Source organism: Sinocyclocheilus rhinocerous, unplaced genomic scaffold (assembly GCF_001515625.1).
Source record: "Sinocyclocheilus rhinocerous isolate Xijiao unplaced genomic scaffold, SAMN03320098_v1.1 scaffold100, whole genome shotgun sequence".
NCBI lineage: Eukaryota > Metazoa > Chordata > Actinopteri > Cypriniformes > Cyprinidae > Sinocyclocheilus > Sinocyclocheilus rhinocerous.
Genome location: NW_015624543.1, coordinates 1288088 through 1307258, shown reverse-complemented (window position 1 = coordinate 1307258; position 19171 = coordinate 1288088). Strand labels below are relative to the sequence as shown.

Below are 19171 nucleotides of genomic sequence, written 5' to 3'. Positions count from 1 at the left end.
AAAATCGTGAATCGAATCGAATCGTGAAATCAAAATCGTGAATCGAATCGAATCGTGAGTTGAGTGAATCGTTACATCCCTACATAATATTATATTATTGCCATTATTTACGCAATGGCAATATTATTATTATATTATATTATTGCCATTATTTACTCAATGGCATATATACACTATAATGTAAATAATTGATTATATTAAGTAAGGAATTAATAACACTATATATATATATATGCACCATTGTGTAAATAATTAATAATTATATATATTATTTACTTCATATCTGTAACGTGGCTGACGAGACGTGAGACGTGCGGATCCATGTGCAAGCTTTATTCACAGGCGTGGTCAGAAACATGCATGGGTCAGACAACGGCAAACAGGAATATGGTGGACAAGACACAAGAATAATCCTAGGGCTAGCGAAGGTCAACGAACGGCGAACAGAATCAAAAGGGCAAGACTAAAGGGATAAATCCAGGAAACCAGGCAAGGATCAGAAACCGAGGAAACAGACAAGGCAAGACTAGGCTAAGGCAGGGTAAACTAACGAGGGCTCTGTAGTGTAGCTATCAAATGATAAGCGCTAAACAATACTCGGCAGTTAGAAAGGAGTGAGATGGAGTGTTAAATAGTGAGTGAGTGATATGAAACAGCTGTGTGCAATCAGTGCTGTGTGCAATCAGTGCAATGAATGATGGGATATGTAGTCCGGGGTGATATGCAACCGTGTGTAGTGCGTGAGTCAATGAAAATGGAAAGGGTGACCTCTGATGGCTAGCAGACGGAAGTTCATGGACCGGATACGTAACAGAAGTATTTATTTATTTATTTTTTACCATTTTTTGTTTTTGTTGTCCAAAAATGGCTGTTAAGTTTTTAAGTATTTCTTCATGCAATAGATATTAATTTAGAGTGAAATTACCATTTTTGTCAACAAAATTAAGTTTTTTTTATTATTATTTGAGCCTGTTTAATGCTCTTTTTTTTACTATTATTTTACTATTTATTTTAACACATTCTGAATTAATTCTGTCAATTTATTTTTTATTAATATCTTGTACATTTTAATTGGAATTATTCAAATATCATCATGTGTCCTTTTTTGCTTTATAAAAACCAAAAACCCTTTGTCATCAAATTTTGTTTTCAGTAATTTTCTGTAATTTTTTTCTCCATTTTTTTGTCTTACAATAAATGTCCTTTAAATTAAAATGTATACTTATATTTAATTACATTTTAAAAATATTTCTGTTTGTCATATATAATCATTTATAATGAAATGGCATATAATTTGTGCCAATAAAAAATTATCTCGGTCAATGAAAAGATGTCAAACTGTCAAAAAGACCAAACTTTGACCAGATTTTCATTTTTGAGATGTACCGGACATAGTATTAAACATTTAACAGCATAAACAAGATACAATATGAGTCTGAAGTAATAGCATATATTATTTAGTATATATTGAATAAATATGAGTAAACTTTTCAGAAGTTGCAGCTTTAGAGGATGTTATTAACTTTCTGTTTTAGAGCTTGTTTAATGCTCTTTATTTATATTTTTTATTTGTTATTATACAATATATTTCTGTATTGTATTGTACTTGTATTGTTTGTTGATATCCTTTTCTCTTCATATTTTTATCAACAGTGTGTTTCAGTTGGAATAAATTAAATTTTAAATATCATGATGTCTCTTTCCGTTTTGTGAAATCCATAACCCTTTCTCAACAAAGATTTTCATCAATAATTTCGTTGACGAGATTTACTCCGCCACAGCAAAGCAACTTTTTTTGTAATTTTAATGTAAAGCTGGAGATTTAGTCACACATCAAACATTTGCACAGAGCTCTATCACACAGCACATTTTATACGTATTTTTCCTGGAGCTGCCTTGCGGAATCAAGCTTGTTTTAAGTAATTAGGCTCTTGCATATATGACGACAGCAGCCAACAGTGTGTCATCTGTTGAAATCTGTTTCAACTCAATAATTGTAAAGTTCCAATGATTTTCAAACAGTTGCAGCATCCATCTGCAATTCATCTCTCTGCAGGTTAATGAAGTAAATTGGGGAAACTTGTTTTGCCATGAGAGACCGTGTGTGCTTGTGTGGTTTGGTATCAGCCTACGTGAGTGTACGCATGCATGTGTGTGTGTGTGTGTGTGTGTGTGTGTACAGTGTGTGCTGTAGTCACAAGCTTGTGTGTGTGTATGCCTCCAGTGCACTTGCCAGCTCTCTACACTATGCTTGGATTGTCTTGCTTCCTTCTGTGCATGCAGATGTGGGCATTTGCACGCACATCAGCCCTTGAGAATGGCAGTCCAGCAGCCCCTAGAGCTCCATGCATACTCCCAAAGCGCCAAGTGTTAATCCTTTTGAGCGTGTTGTGTCTTTACACACAGAGGGAATTAGTACTCGTATCTGTGGGCTAGACCGTAAAGTACTCTTCAGATCTCAAGCACTGTAATTACTGTTGTCTGCATGTTATAAGCAACTGTTCAGAGATTCAGTCCTGTGGTAGATTCTGTAGCTATGGTGGTGTTCAAACAGTAGAGCATGGCACTAACAATGGCAAGGTCATGGGTTCGATTCCCATGGAATGCATGAAATGGTTTGAAAAATAACTTTGCAGTTCTAAACTTTTTAAAATTCATTTTGGATAAAAGCATCTGCCAAATGCATGTGTGAGTATGTAATGTAAATGTGGTAGATTTGGGAAAAGGTTGGTTGCATTTTTGGTGTGTGCTATTTATGCATATAGCAGCCTTTTAAGAACAAAATAGATCTATTTAAAGAAGAATGTCCTTGACTCAAAAAGCTTGCTTGACCGTGTTTACATCCTTTACTTGACTTTGAAACTGAAAATCTTTGTATATTTAAACTGATTTAATTCTGTGCTTGTTGTGCTAGATCTAAAAGCGTTCGTAGTATTATTTGTTTGTTTATTTATTTATGTAAGTATTCGAATAATCTGCAGTCTCTCTTACATGCAGATATAGTGGAATGTTAAGAGTCATCCATGGACAAAGATTTCTTGAAATTCATTTGGAATCGATGGATGGAATTCTCGTTAACATATTATGTTTCACATAATATTTAATAGTTATATGTATATGTGTTATATGTATACGTTAAAATGAATACATAATGACTATAAATGGTGTGTTTTTGCTCTCTTATGTGTCTGCAGATGGGACTCCTTACACGTGGTGGGTCGGCCGCGGTAACGAGAAGCACTTTTACTGGGGCGGCTCTGTGCCGGGCATTCAGAAATGTGCATGTGGCATTGAGCGCAACTGCACCGACTCCAAATACTACTGCAACTGTGACGCCGACCAGAAGCAGTGGTAAGCCACACATTATCTGAGTAGCAATATGCTGTTTCCATGACGATCAACAAAGCCAGTAGCTAATTATGAGCTGTGGACTAAGTTACTATTTGCTATTTTACTGACCTTCTCAGCCCACCTATCAAACTTAAGAGAGACAAGTATGTCATGTTCCCATCTTCTTTATTGTCTCTGTGTATTCATTAAATAACGTGTCTGCTTCGTGACGCAGTTGTCTCGACCTCAGCATTTGTGCAAATGGCAAACAGATTGTGCTGATAAAGAAGTTTAAGTAGAGCCGAACCCTGATATTTCCATCAACAAAAGCTCTGGCTTGTGTGTTTGGTGGCTTTATTACTAAAGAGAGCTGTGGGGGATATTGCAAAGGAGAGGAACAAGGTCATTCATCAGACACCCTGATAGAATTGTCTGTAATGCATGTGCGTATGTATTGCTTTGAGACGCATTCATTTACATCCGTTCTAATGGGTCTTTATACGGTAGCTGTTAATGCCAGTCAGCTGTTAAAGAACAGAGAGATAAACAATCCACCTTAATACAACAAACTCAATCTTACATTTGCAAAGAAAAGAAGAGAGAAAGTCTGTTAGTATTACCATTACCATAGTGCCTTAGATCTGAGCACAGTTGTATTTTGAGCCAATCACCTGAGCAGTACAATATATGTCAGATATAACTAAATACTGTGCATCTGCAACATAATAACATCACGACAAAACTGATTGGCTGATGGCGCCACAAGAATGCACAAAGACCCGCACTACAGTTGTAACCTTTGTGGTTAAAGCGGACATAACACACACAGTTTCTGCCAATCTCATGTTAATCTTGAGTACCTATAGAGTAGTAATTATTGACGTCATACAGGGGCATACTCAATAAAAAAAAACTTTCCGAAACTTATACGAACCCTGAAGGAGTGCCTTTGGCACAGGACTACTCTGTTATACGTCCAACTTGTTTTTTTTTTTTACTTTGGTCATGTTTAGCATGAGAATCCAACTCTTTAGCAGTGTAAATAACTCAGAATGCATGAAATGGCATTAAACATCCCCTTTAACTGAAACTTTTTCGGTAATTTATTAAATAAATATTAATTTTAAAACTTGGCAACTAACAGAAATAAGCTGACATTGAAGTACTAAAATTACTAAAACAAAAACTGAAATAAAAATGGATTAAAGCTATAGAAAATGACAAAACCACATACTAATTACTAAAAATGAAAACTTAATACAAAAAAACTTGCTCAAAATTTTAAAAAATACTATAATAGTAATCTATCTATCTGTATTAACTGTACATTAACTGTACATTAGTGCAGGCATTAACTAGACCATGCTAACCAGTTAATCCATTAGTGCTCACATGTAGTACTGAATCATTCATGCTGAAAAGTTTTGAAAAAAATAGTTCAGTGTAATTAAAAATTGTTCTGCCCAGTGTTTGCTTGTCCTGTACATTTTTATGCATATCAGAGTATTACACCATTAACTTAGCAACATGTTAATGTCAGACTGTTGTTGTGTTGTGTTCTCTTGTGCCAAGCACTATTTCTGTGGCTTGTGGAGTTGCTACCTACAGTATGTAGAGCATTTCAAATTGCTCACTTCCATGAGAGGTTGCCGTCTTAGGGGCCATTTACACTGGATGTGTTTTTGCATTCTACTGCACTCCTTTTCTGTTGTTTTTGTATGTAAACATGCTCTAGATGAATGTGTTTCACCAATGCACTCCTGTTTGCAGCATCTCTCACATGACACTGCAATCTAAAACCGTGGTTCGACATGCAGAAACACATTCTGTGTGGTTTTGGAACAGCTATAGACTATCAGGCATTTGTAAGCATTGGCGCTCCACAGGAAGTGTATTGGATGGATTGGTAGAAAGTTATAACCAAACAGACTTTATGTGCCCCTGGGTAACTGTGTGTTTGTGTTTGTATAATGTACATTGTGTTTGTTTGCACAGATTTCATTATGCTAAGAACTTGGAAATGATCTTTTAATACTATATTCTTAAGGTACGCATAGCCTCAGTCAGTGAGCTGTATCTTATTAGCATATTAGTATTTGTGTTTTCCTGATGGATTTCTTCATCATCATCATGTTTTTGATACATTTTGTGAATATTTATACAGCTAGACTGTTGGAAAGAGATAATTTTGCTGCTTCTGTTGCTGGTTTAGCTGAACACACAGTAATATGTGTTAATGGCCCATGCACAGATGGACAGCGGGTTATTGCGATGCCCTCGCCACTTGTCATAAACCCCAAGCAAACTGAACCACCATGCATAATGGATACAAATTAGGACATTGGATTTCAAAGCAGCATGTTTCATTCCCAACCACATTGTTGATGGTGTTTTTTTTTTCCTCTACAGGTTTGCGATACATAATTGTTTTTTAAATGACTTTTGCGGTTGCATTGGCACCGTGATAGATGGTGGCATTAAAGTAATGCAGACATAGTGCATGTACCTGTGAGGTTTATGTATGTGTGTGTTCACTAATGTTTACTAATTTTGCAAAATACGTGCAGTGAGTGTTTCCACTGATTAAACAAATTGTATTGCTGTAATTAAACAGCTAGTCATCAGTGTCAGAGGGCTGCTTTTGAGAGAAAACAAACATTTTGCGTATTAAAGCTTTAATGAGTTTATTAGATCTTGTCAACAAGGAGAGTTAAGATTCTTAAGGTTTAGTACTATGATGCAGGAAAAAAATGAAAATAAGATGTTTATTTTTTTCATCATAATTTATTATGAATTATAATTTTTGGTAGGAGGGACGATTCCGGGATTCTGGTATATAAAGACCACTTACCGGTCAGCCAAGTGGCTGTTGGGGACACAAATCGACCCGGCTCAGAGGCCAAGCTGACCGTGGGACCTCTCCGTTGCTATGGAGACCGTGAGTCTATTTCTTTCTACTTAAATAATATCCAGCTTCGGCTCACAAGAATACAGCTTGTGGATTAATAAACAAATAACTGAACATAGACAACTAATTATGTGGTTTTAATGCTTTATTAAATTAAGTAAACAGTTAAATGTTGTTTGCATATTATTCTGAGCAAGCACTGCTGTTTTTTTGTCCTTTGCAATTTATGAAAGCAGCTTTCTTCGTCTGGCAGTTACTGTGTACAAGGCTATGAATCTTTTATGTCTTCACATGGTGGCCTTGCAATTAAAAACCTTCCGCTCTTGAAATATGTTGTAATAATCTGTATTGCCAAAGGATTTGTTTTAATGGCATCTTCTTTAAATAGATGTTTAGCATTTTTCAAGGTCAGCCCATTGTCTGCAGCACTCTGAAAGAGGACGAGGAAATGGGCACAGATGTCTCCAGCGTAACCGTCCCAAAGTTGTGATCGGCAATCAGAGCTTTTCAATCATCATTACATCCCACAGAGGCCCCTGCCACTCATTTTTATAAACTGGTGTCAACAGCCAGCTTGCCATATCTTCATAAAAATGATCAGTTTTTTCTCTCTGAGCAATTGTGAGGTAGGCGAATTAGATGTTTTTTTTTTGTGAGTCAGATGCAATTATAAATGCCCAAGTTTCACCAGAGCGAAACTGAGAACCCAAGGGTAAAATACAGAGCCATCCCCCACCATCATCACCATGTGAAATGATGCATTTTTATGCCTCATTATTCCTGTTAATTGCATCTGGCTTATTACTTAGATCAGGTGCATTCGATTACACTCACCTGTAAGACAAGAACGTCAACTGCTGTTTTTTCTTCCTTTTTTCCTATTGTTCCCACACACCTGTGACTGGAAGATATTTGTCCTATTATTCAGTTCTCTTGTAATTTAGGCCATGTAATACTATGTTTTCATCAGGTTCTTCCAACTACTGGACATATGCTTTAGGAACATACACTATGGACATTTATATGAATTATCCATAGAGGGAAATTGGCTATAAGAAAATAAAAAAGATATATATATAGTTGGCTATATAAGCCGTTACAGTACATGATCAGAGATTGTCAGTACATCTCAAATTTGTCTGTTTATTTAGATTTAGCAAACTGGAATTATTGAGATCACTTTTGTGCCCTTGACCAAGGCGTTTATGCCCAAATGACACCAGGAAAGCAGTGCCGGTAATAAGGGTACTGAAAATAATCAGATGAAATTCTCTGCTAAATAACCATTTTTCCCATGTCTTTTATTTCAGTTGCACAGTTATCTGTGCCAATCAGCAGCCGCAAACTGCATGGAGCCACTTAGAAAATACTGCACCTCCTGGTAGGGAAACATAATCATTGCTCGTCAGGGGGTCCCACAAATCATGGCGAGTGCCCACCACACAGGGCTGAGTCTGAGGCTATTATTTATTCATTTCTTCAAATATTCAGGGCCTTGGTAGGAAGGGAGCAGAGTAGTAGTGCATTAATGCAGAAAGCCAGCCTCACTATGGTAATGCTGCATATAAATGTTGTTCTTAGCCACCTGCATGTGCACAAGAAGAAAGTTATAGGCCTCTGGACAGTCTGCACTTCACCCATGAGGCCCCTCTGGGCTTGCATTTATGCTGCACAGTGTAATGGTTGTCTCACCGCTGTTGGGTTTCTGCTCAAGACTGCAAATGCCTTCTTGTATGGGTCCAGCAATCCCTTAAAGACTTGTTTATTTTTGCACTCATTATTTATTTACTGCGAAGTCTCAAAATTAGGTAATTGGATGCACAGGCTGAATGCCAATGTGGTTAGGAGCCTTAATGTGAAAATAATATGAGAAACCAGTGCTGCTTTATAACAGAGTCCAGTCCCATTAGGTTCAGAAATCAAACTTGAAATAATTTCAGATACTTTTTCACTGAAAATATTTGCTTGCTTCAAAGGGACCCCTGTATATGTCTATATATTGTTGAATATTTGAAGAGCCCTGTAAGAATACAAACCACATCCACTACAGAATGATTATTTTAAGTGAGCACTCTTTAGTGAGCGTGGTTTGAAGTGTATTATTTGTAATGCTGCCAAAGTTAAAGCGTTTTAACTTAATGTATCAAAGTTTCTACAAAAATGTTCAATGTTGAAAGCAGTTGTGCTGATTCCAACATTGATAATTATAAGAAATGTTTCTTGAGCAGCAAATCAGCATATTAGAATGATTTCGGAAGGATCACGTGACACTGGAGACTGGAGTAATGGCTGGTGATAATTCAGCTTTGCCATCACGGGAATAAATTACATTTTGAAAAATATTAAAATAGAAAACCGTTATTTAAATTGTAATAATATTTCATAATATTACTGTTTTTATTGTATTTTTGACCAAATAAATGCAGCGATGATGAGCATAAGAGAGTTAAAAAAGCATATATAAAAACATTCATATTAGTACCATAAGAGTACATATTACTACCTTAAAGGTACATATTACTACTCTAAGGTAAATGCACCCTTTATGGGTAAAGAATGTATACAAATGTGTCCCTTTGAGGGTATTGCTCCTGTAGCGAATCAGCTCACGGGAAATATTAATAATTAATCATAACTAGTTATAATTGACTATAAATATTTGGAGTGTTGTAGCTCACATCTTTTCAGAATTCAAACAAACCACCGACTCTGGGAGGGTCCCTGGTGTGGGGCCTTTAATGTCTCAGAAGATTCCCGCCTCTCAAGATGGGCTTGTCCAATGAGAAAGGCTGAAATCCCAAGCGGGAGTTTGAAATACTGGGGAGTTTTATGACCCTTTGTGTGGAGGATGGTAATTTGCATATGGAACTTGAATCGAAATTGCTAAAGATTTTCAGGATACTAATATATTGCCTATGTACCAACATATAATATACACTCTCGTTTAGATCATCAGAAGACTAATTCATAGATACTAAACATGGTAGGATTACATATAGGTAAGATGACAGGAACGAGTGGTTCCATCATAAGCCTGCATAAAACAGTATAAAATATCAAAGACAACATACACAATGACCTGAAGGATATGTGTGTTCATTCAAAGAAAGGTTTTCCTATGAATTAATTAGGGAAGAGTCCATTTCTACTGTGCATTGTGTCTCTTCCTATGGAAAAGGTAGTGATTTTCTCTACCCGCATTCCTTTGGGCCATAAAACCAGTGATATCAGCATTGGTTGCCATGGGGACCGGGGGGGCTTGGTGTCGTTCGCAGACATCCTGGCACCCAGTTTATTGGGTGAGGGGTCTGTGACGATTTGTTAATCTAATGAATAACTAATTTGTTAAATCAAATGAAAAATTGTGTGTTTGATTGGTCCAGACGCTACACTCCATTGACTAGCTGTTATACCCCTAAAGCTACAATTTTTGCACATTTTTTCTGACAGTGAAGAGGTTAATAATCAGAATGACTATTTTAGTGGCTAGTTTTTTGTTGTATTTGCAATATCTGGCAGGTCCTTTTAGGTGTGCATATATTATATTATGCTTTCTTTGCGATGGTTGTTGTTGGCATAGATGGTTAATTTGTAGTGGGAGTAATTTGTAGTCTCGCAGACAGATGCACTTCAGTCTAAGCAGCTGGCATTTAAAGGCAAAGTGTTTAATTTCCGTACAACTATGACACCAAACAGAATTTGCCACAAACTGACGCCACTGAACTAAGCTATAAGTTGGCATGTCGGACTGTTCAAACAAAAAATATAATTTTAGTCTGGAATATGTTATATTTTGAAGAAGAAATCATAATATCATCCATTTATATATAATCTAATCAAGATTAATTAAAAGGTTCTGTGGTGATTAGAAGTGTGTCCAGTCATTTGTGTACTTGCTTCTGTAAACTCTTAGATGATGTTTTCTCTGGAGAAACCTTGGATTCAGTGAGTAGCTTAGTTTGTGCCTAAGCTACAAAAAAAAGGAAGATGGGTTTCTCATTTACTCAAATTAATTAATCTCCGTTGCTGTGCCACGGCATAGGATATAAACCATAATCTTCAGGCAGGTTGCATAATTAATACTCATTAATAACCGAGAGAAGGAATAAAGATAACAAACAAAATGATGATTTAATGATGCATCTTGCCTGGCTATGATGTGCTGTGGCTTAAGACCACTGGCTGCTTTACAAATTAATTGAGATAGATAACCTGTCAGTAATAAAGGAATATGATACCCCTGCCTAACGAAGCAGTTGCTAGAAATTATAAATTAGTGTGCCATGCGCAATGTGATGGCAATTCCATGATATATGAAAAATATTAAATACGTCTCATTACGATGCATTAGACATTTTACATCTGAGTAGTTTTCCTGTTTGATAACTACAGCTATGTGAGCGACATCGCTGATAGGATGGTCCATCTTCATTGCAAAAATGTTGTATTAGCTGCAGTTAAAACCTAAATTTGGGGTCAGACTGAAGTCCTATACTTTGGTCACGCTCCAACTGTGGACAAATTGGATGATATTTGCATGGACACAGTTTAAAGGGTTAGTTCACCCAAAAATGAAAATTCTGTCATTAATTACTTACCCTCGTGTTGTTGCGCCGGCGCTGACCCAGATCTGGCGTGATGACGTCACATGTCATGATACTGTCGTGAATGCGCGTCCACAAGTGACGCAGCCGGCGCCACCACACGCTCACTACTTTGCCGATCATCTTGGTACTTTTCTGGACCTTGAACGTGGTAGTTACCTTGCTGTCTATGGGAGGGTCAGAGAGCCCTCAGATTTAATCAAAAATATCTTAAATTGTGTTCCGAAGATGAACGAAGGTCTTACGGGTTTGGAACAACACGAGGGTGAGTAATTAATGACAGAATTTTCATTTTTGGGTGAACTATCCCTTTAAAATTAGAGTTTAACACCGTGCAACTGGGGCCGTACTCTGAGTGGTTTTAATGATTAAGTCATTCAATTTAAAAATGATCAAAATTGATTATTTGATGCTGTGAATAACTTGAGTTTGACTCAATTTATCAATCTGAAATGTCCTGTAATATCTTGGAAGCATAAGATCTGGTTAAGATCCCTGACATTTTTTAAAATACCAAAATACCAAAAGAATAAGCTGAAGTCACAAACTCTCTCTTTGCTAGCTTAGTATTTAACCAGATGTGATGCAAACAGGAGAGCTGCAGGTAGGAGAAAAAATAAGATTCATCAAAAATAGCAATGATTCCTACTAGATCGACCAGTAAATTATTATTAGCGATGAGGATGTTCAGTGTTGCTTAGTTACTGAATCACTGGGCCGTGGTGATGCTCTCCGTGCCGTTTCTCATGCATTTGTGATTAGTTTGCACCTGGAGACTAATGAGGGACTAATGAGGGATGTGATGTGTGTCGGGATGTGATATGCCCAAACTCCCAGAAAGTATCCTGACCTGATTGCATTAGATCAGTTGAAGTCGGGAAGTAGTGTTTCACTATGCGTTCAGTCTTTTCTGGGGTGATGTCACTTTTACAATGCTTGTGAAATCTATTAATATCACCATGAGCCTCAGGTCTATTGGACACTGAAAGTGAATTACATGTATAATAAAAAAGGTTCTTTTGTCTCCAGCTGGAAGGAAATCTGCCGTTTATGTCATTATCGGGAAGTATACACAAATGAAATCTGCATGTAGCAGGTGAACATGTCCTTATTGTGCATCAGCCTGAATTACCTTTACTTAACTTGACCTGAATGTGAACATGGAATGCTTGGGATTGAATGTAATTCTTTCTTCAAACATGAAATTTAATTTAGTTGTGCTTTATAATCCTCCATGTCATGATGTAAATTTCTACAATGAACTGAAGAATGCGACAAGGAGCTCCCAGCACCGGGCCCTTGAGACAAGAACCAAGGTTTCCTCCACATGTCTAAGGCACGTAGGCATCTCCGCGTGACCTTGAACATGCGAAGCGGGTTTCCCCTCGGGGAGAACTCCTTGGTCTTGGGCCACCACTGTAGGGGCCTCATGTACAGCAGGCCAAGAGTAATCACGTTGGACGCAGCTGCCATCAGACCCAGCAGTCTTTGAAACTGCCTGACAGTGAGTGACTGGCCTTCTTTCACTCTCTTGACTGCAGTGATGATCGACTCGATCCGAGCAGGAGACAAACGCGCCTGCATCGTGGTCGAATCCCACACCACGCCCAGATAAGTGGTCCTCTGTAATGGAGAAAGCACACTCTTTCTTGGCGTTTAGTCTTAACCCCAGCTCTCTCATGTGAGCGAGAACGACATCTCGATGTCGAACTGCTACCTGCTCTGAACAAGCTAAAATCAACCAATCGTCGATGTAATTGAGTATGCGGAAGCCCAGGAGCCGCAGAGGAGCCAGAGCAGCATCCACACACTTCGTGAAAGTACGGGGTGAGAGTGCAAGGCCGAAAGGAAGAACACGATATTGGTACGCTTTGCCCCCAAAAACGAACCTCAGGAACTTCCTGTGATGAGGAAGGATGGAGATATGGAAATACGCGTCTTTCAGATCGATCGTGACAAACCAGTCCTCGGACCTGATCTGAGACACGACCTGTTTGACAGTGAGCATTTTGAACTTATTTGATAGTCACATTGAGTACATCTGTAAGAAGGTCAAACCAAACCTAAATTGTTTTCGTGTTATTAGAAGGGACTTGTCATGTCAAACTGCAAAATTATACATGCATGCAATGATATTTTCACATTTATCATATTGTGTCACATCATGGTCACAAGTCTCTCCAAATAAATTAAAGCCTATTATTTCAATATACAAACAGGCAATAAAAGTTATGGACCAGAAACCCATGAGATGGCATCATTGTGATGTTTTAAGAAAGCATAACCTTCTTAGCTTCGATAGTTTCGTTGATTTTAATTATCTCAAATTGGTTTTTAAATGTCTAAAGAATTATGTTTCAGCACTGTTTTCTGAATTGGTCAGTAGGTGTCAGAACTCTCATAGGGCAAACACACGAGCCACTATTAGTGGTGACTGTCTTGTTCCAAAGTATAAGACCTCTTTTGGCCAATCTGCTTTCTCGGCAAAGGGGCCAAAACTCTGGAATGCTTTACCTACTAATTTAAAACTAGAGACCAATGGTAATGCTTTTAACAGAGGACTTAAACAATGGTTAAAAACCAAACAACAGTGCTCACATGAATAGTTCTTCATACCAAATTATTATTGCGATATTGTCTGATTATGTTGTCTTTGCTTTATAGCTTATGTATGTAAATAATTTTGAATGTACTGTTCCTTTTTTTTTTTTTTTTATGGCATATTTTTTCTTTTTCCCTTTTTCTTTATTAGTATCATTATTACTACTTTTATTGTTAACATTGTTATTATTATTTGTTATTGGTTTTATTTCATTCATTTATTTATTTATTTTTTTTTTTTGCTTTCTGAAAAGCCTCCCGTGGCAAGTGCATATGGTTTGTCCAATGTAACTGTGATGTCCATGTTAAATAAAAATTTTATAATAATAATAACATCTCAAAACGAAGACTGTTGTTTGCAGGTTTTGTACAGTAGGTAAGGGAGACAGGGGTTAGTTGTCACATTTTACTCCAGTGAATATTTCTCAGGTTGGTTTATTTCAATATATACTTATACCTTAAATTCATGTGTAAAAAGCTATTGAATATTTCTACCAGTAATGTCCAGAGGAAAAAATTGTTTATTTAATGTGTTCTCAAGCTACACTGCCGTTCCAAAGTTTGGGGTAAGTTTTTTATTTTATTTTATTTTATTTTATTTTATTTTATTTTTAAGACATAATTCTTTTCAGCAAAGATGCATTAAACTGATTAAAAGTGATAGTAAAGATTTTTACATTGTTACTATTTCAAATAAATGCTGTTCTTTTGAACTTTCATCAAATAATCCAGAATGTATCATGGTTTCCACAAAACTATTAAGCAGCACAGCTGTTTTCAACACTGATAAGAATTAAGAAATCAGAAGTGAGCACCAAATCAGCATATTAGAATGATTTCTGAAGGATCATGTGACACTGAAGACTGGATGAAAATTCTACTGAAAATGGCTGCTAAAAATTCAGATTTCCATCACAGGAATAACGTTTTAAAATATATTAAAATAGAAAACAATTATTATTAATTGTATTAACATTTCACAATTTATTATTTTTGAGCAAATAAAGTCAAATAAATGACTTTTCAAAAATAGTATAGGCAAAATTTAAAGATTACAACTATTATGAAACACAAAGTACTGTTAAAAAGTTAACGTGTAAATAGTAACATGAAAAAATATCTAACCATTTTTCTGGCCAGCAATAATTCCATTAATATACAATAATTCCATTAATATACTGCATTAAATGAGATATGAAAGACAAAAAATGTGACCCGGACCTTAAGAATAAGTCTCTCTCTCTTCACTACCTATTTGATATATATCTATAAAATATTGAATTACTGAGATGTATTGCTTCTGACAACTGGTCCTGTCTCCTCTATTTATTTTGTTACCATTAGACTAATTATGACTCAGACTAGCAGTCAGCTGCTTTTTAAATTAATGTAATATTTACTTTCCTAAATCTTTTTTTTCTATTCCTATTTATTTTGCATTTAGAATGACAAATGATTTGTAGACTGTGAATGTTCCAGATGAAATGCACTCATCTGGGCTGCACAATTTTAAAGTATCTCTTCAGAGCTGTTGACACAGAAAGGTTTCAGTAGGTGCTTGCTAACAACTCAGAAATACACATGACATTTGACTTCAACTTTTATGATAACAAATGACAGCTTTGCTATTTATGAGAATAAGTTCATCTCATTCATAGGGTGTAATCAGCAGGGGTTAATCTCCTCTTTAGAAAATAGAATATAAAAGAAAATACTTCTATTCTTTGCTGAAAAACAAAGGGGGCTTGTTTCTCTAGCACTGCCAAAGTTTGGCAATCAAACCGCAAAGTTCATGGAGTTTTTTTTGCAGTTGTGTGCAAACAATTTTTATTCACATTAATGAGCTCACGGGGTAATTTAGATTACAACTGTTTGCTGTCTGCCTGCCCTAGACCCAGACAAAGGTTAACTATCATAGTTAATGAGACAAGTGGAAAAATCTGACACTGTTCACTACTCAATTCATCACTGTGCCACGAGTAAACACTTTAATGACCTCTGATCCAGCCATCTATTGTAAAGGTGCCATCTGGTAGACTGGTAGCACCACATATCTTGTCAAATAATAGATGAGCAGCAAAATGAATTCTGGGGTTTAGCTGGATTTGAGCATTGTACTGTACATCCTGCTGCTGAGATTATGCCTCACTGAGTTTTATAAGGGTTTTAAAGTGTTTCAAATCTTGATTTCCATGATGCTCAATCAGACATGATTAATTTATAATCAAAATATGACATTTTTGATGTTCTGTGGTCAGTTTTAGGTCAATTTATTGTGCAAGAACACATTGAAAATATCAGGAATAGGCATGTTTTAGTTTGCACAAATCTTGACATTCTAAATGTCTGTCTGTGTGAGAACTTTCTTTACCACCTCACCAACTGGGTTGGAAATAAAGGAAAAAGTAGAATTTTTCCAGACCAAAATGACCTCACACGTCCCAGGATCCTGTCAAAAGGGCATCATTGGATGCTGTTGAAAACCTCTTTACAGAAACACATGGTACCATTCACACCTGCAAAACACATTCATTCCTTCTCTCACTTCACTGCTGGCTCAGTCCACAGGGTGAAACTGTGATTTGGGCTCACCATAGAGAGCTTGCTTTGATGGGAAAGACTTCCGATTTTGCTGCATTACACTGCAGCAGTACCAGCTGACAGACCAGAGCTTTGTGTCGCTGCCTGTCTTGTTGGTGGCATTATACACCAGACACTAGATAGCCTCCGGTTGTTTTACCATTTTTTTGATAGCTGTTAAAGATGGTATCTTTTCTTTCCCATGCTAAATTAGTAGATTCCAAAATAAACTTCTAGCCATACGATTTTTACAAGTTCTAAATATTTCTTTCTGGCCATAAAACTATATCTTTACTACCACTTTTGATTAATTTAATGCATCCTTGCTGCGTAAAAGTATTACATTTGATTGTTAACTATTAATTATGATATTGTTATTTGAAAATAACATTTCAATTGTAAATATAATTTTTATAGCTTAAATATAAATAATTACTGATAAATATAGATAAATTATACTTAAATAAAATATTTAATTGGTTAGAAATTGCTCTTTGTAAGTGCATCCTCAGTAAATTATTTTTTTAATTAATAATTATTATATTAGTAATATCAATATACATGTAAAATATAAATAAACATGTGACTGAAAAAGTAATTGGTCAAAAGATCTACTTTAGGGATCTTGTAACAAATTCAGGGCCACTTGCCCAATGCCAGTTTTTACTCACATTTGGCACTTGGTCCTACTGTAAGTGTTAATGTTGGACACTGGAAGTGTGTATCTTAAGCTGTTGTTGGTGTGAAATCAATTCTCATAATGTTGATGCCAGTGCAGGCCACTGTCAGAAGCTTAGATTTAGTCTCTTTTTGAATTAAAGTCCTCTGCATTTGACATTGTGAACAAACTAGAAAGAAAACTGTACTTTCTATGGTCTCCATATAGGAATATCATGGAGATTGACAGCGAGTAACAGCACCCAGAGTCAATAACAGGCCTGCTTACTGATCTGTCAGTCAAATGTCAGAGCACCAGCACCATGTAATTCAGTACAACTGATTCTAATGACTCCTGACTGCCAGGATATGACCTGAGACTGGAACATCTGTAAGGTCTGAGCATTTATTCTACACGGAAATCCAATGTTTGTACCTTTGTGAGTATAATGTTCAGTTCCTGTAAACGCAGTGTTGTGTTGATGACTTCAGGTGTGGAGTTCAGCACAGGTGCCATGGTATTGTTCGTGACTTGATATATTGAGTTTTTCTTTCTCTGCTACAGGTACGTGTCCAGGATTCCAAAAATTGTAAACTGTAATTGGTCGACTCCCAAGTCAGAGGTGGAACTTTAGTAAAGCCTGATTTAGCATCCTAGGTTTAAATTTGAGCGAGTAACAGTGTAGAGAAATGAAAGGTCACAATTTTGTTGATTTGCATGAGCCTCTTCTGATCCATTAAATAGGTTTTTGTTGGATTATTTTTAAAAATATATTATTACATTTACTAAATGTATTATTTATTATTAAAAAAGAAGAAGAAAGTTATAAATTAATGGTAATTTAATGCAAATAAACAAACTAAATTGATAATGAGCATAGACACAGTAAAATATTGTACAGTAGAGTGAAAATGTATTTACAGAAGAAAATACCAATACTCACATTTCTTAAATATACAATATATGCAAATACAATATTTTTATTATTTAGTGTCATTTGTGTGTGATTTGTGTCCTTAATAATAATAATAATAATAAATTGTCATATTCATTGTTAATTTAAAAGATATTCAACTATAGACATTCCCTAACAATAATAATAATGATGATAATGATAATAATAATCAATGTCACTTCAAAAATCATTCTAATATGCTGATTTGGTCCTCAAGATGCATTTCTTTTTATTATCAATGTATTAATATATTTTAAATAAATCTGCATATTAGAATATCTTTATATAAATCTGGTTTGATTTGATTTGATCAATGTGGCATCAGACATTTGTACCTTTTATTTTTTCTTTTTTTCTTTTTTTTTGTGATTTCCAGGTCTAAAAAACATGTTGAAGTATGAAAATATCTCCCATTATTATTATTATTATTATTATTATAAATATTTTTAAAATTATTATCATCATCATCATCAGGGATTGTGGGTTATGCTTCTTGCTACTGTGAGTCTGTGTTCCATATGTGCCATTGTAAAAATTTTAAAAAGTCTGGATGCACCACTGCTCTGCCATTGTTTACAAGTGTGGCTCATGCGGTTGATATGTTGTAGTAGAGCTGTCTACTCCATTTGCCTGTTAAGAGAGGGAGACAGAAAGTAAGGAAGTCAGCTTTAAAGAAAGAGCAAGTGCTCAGTAAATGTCAAATATAAAGTATGTGTGACGAAGACTGGCCTTTGTGTTTGGTCTCAATGGAGCCTACTGTTTAATAGAGGCCTGAGAGAGCTTGTGATCATCCAGCCGACACAGGAGTGGTCTAATGTGTGCCCACTCACCAATGTGGCATCAACACGGCTGCAATTATGAAAGAGGGTTGAATCAAACACTGGTGTGGGTAGCTTTACCCCGTGCTGAGTGTCTGTCTTTACTGTCATGAGTGCTCATGCTCAGATGCAGAAGCATAAATGGAAACACTGTGTAGGATATCAGACCGAATCAGACAAGAGCTAAGACAGTGTCTAATTGGTCAAAACACTATTTGGGATGTGTCCAAAAGCCCAGTTTAAATACTCAGGACACCATCTCTCTCTCTCTTAGTCTCTTGGCTCTCTTCTTCAACCCCCTTCTTTGTTCGCTCTTTGGTTTCACTCTCTTCTTTTTAGTCATAGCTTTGAGCTATGCTTTTTAATCATGCTTCTTTAGCTTTTTGAGCGTGCTCTGGCTTACACGCCAGCTCCTCCAAAACCATGAGGAGAAACGCCACCTAGTCTCATCAAACTTTACATCTATTTCTTTACTTTAGTTTATTTTATTTTCCGTTGGGAGTTTCGTTCTTAAGCTGCCGATCTTGTTACTGTGCTAATTAATAGTGTTTACACTATATTTTGGATATAAATACCCATTGCAGAATTGATGTCATACGGCTCGTTCAATGAATCGCTGGCCGTCTCAGTGATCAGCCGTAAAACAGTGATTCTGTCCAAATTCCCTTTAAAATCTTAAATGATTCCCTTTGAGCTAAATTGACCTGTTTCCCTTAC

General features: G+C 36.2%; 1 protein-coding gene across 1 annotated transcript in view; it reads left to right on the top strand.

The window, feature by feature from the left end:
• Window positions 1-19171, top strand: part of LOC107741949 (contactin-associated protein-like 2) — a 204760-nt gene that overhangs the window by 106138 nt on the left and 79451 nt on the right. The window contains exons 11-12 of the mRNA XM_016554763.1: window positions 3195-3351; window positions 6141-6268. Of these exons, the coding sequence (XP_016410249.1) occupies window positions 3195-3351; window positions 6141-6268 (285 nt within the window). The remainder of the gene's footprint in view (window positions 1-3194; window positions 3352-6140; window positions 6269-19171) is intronic.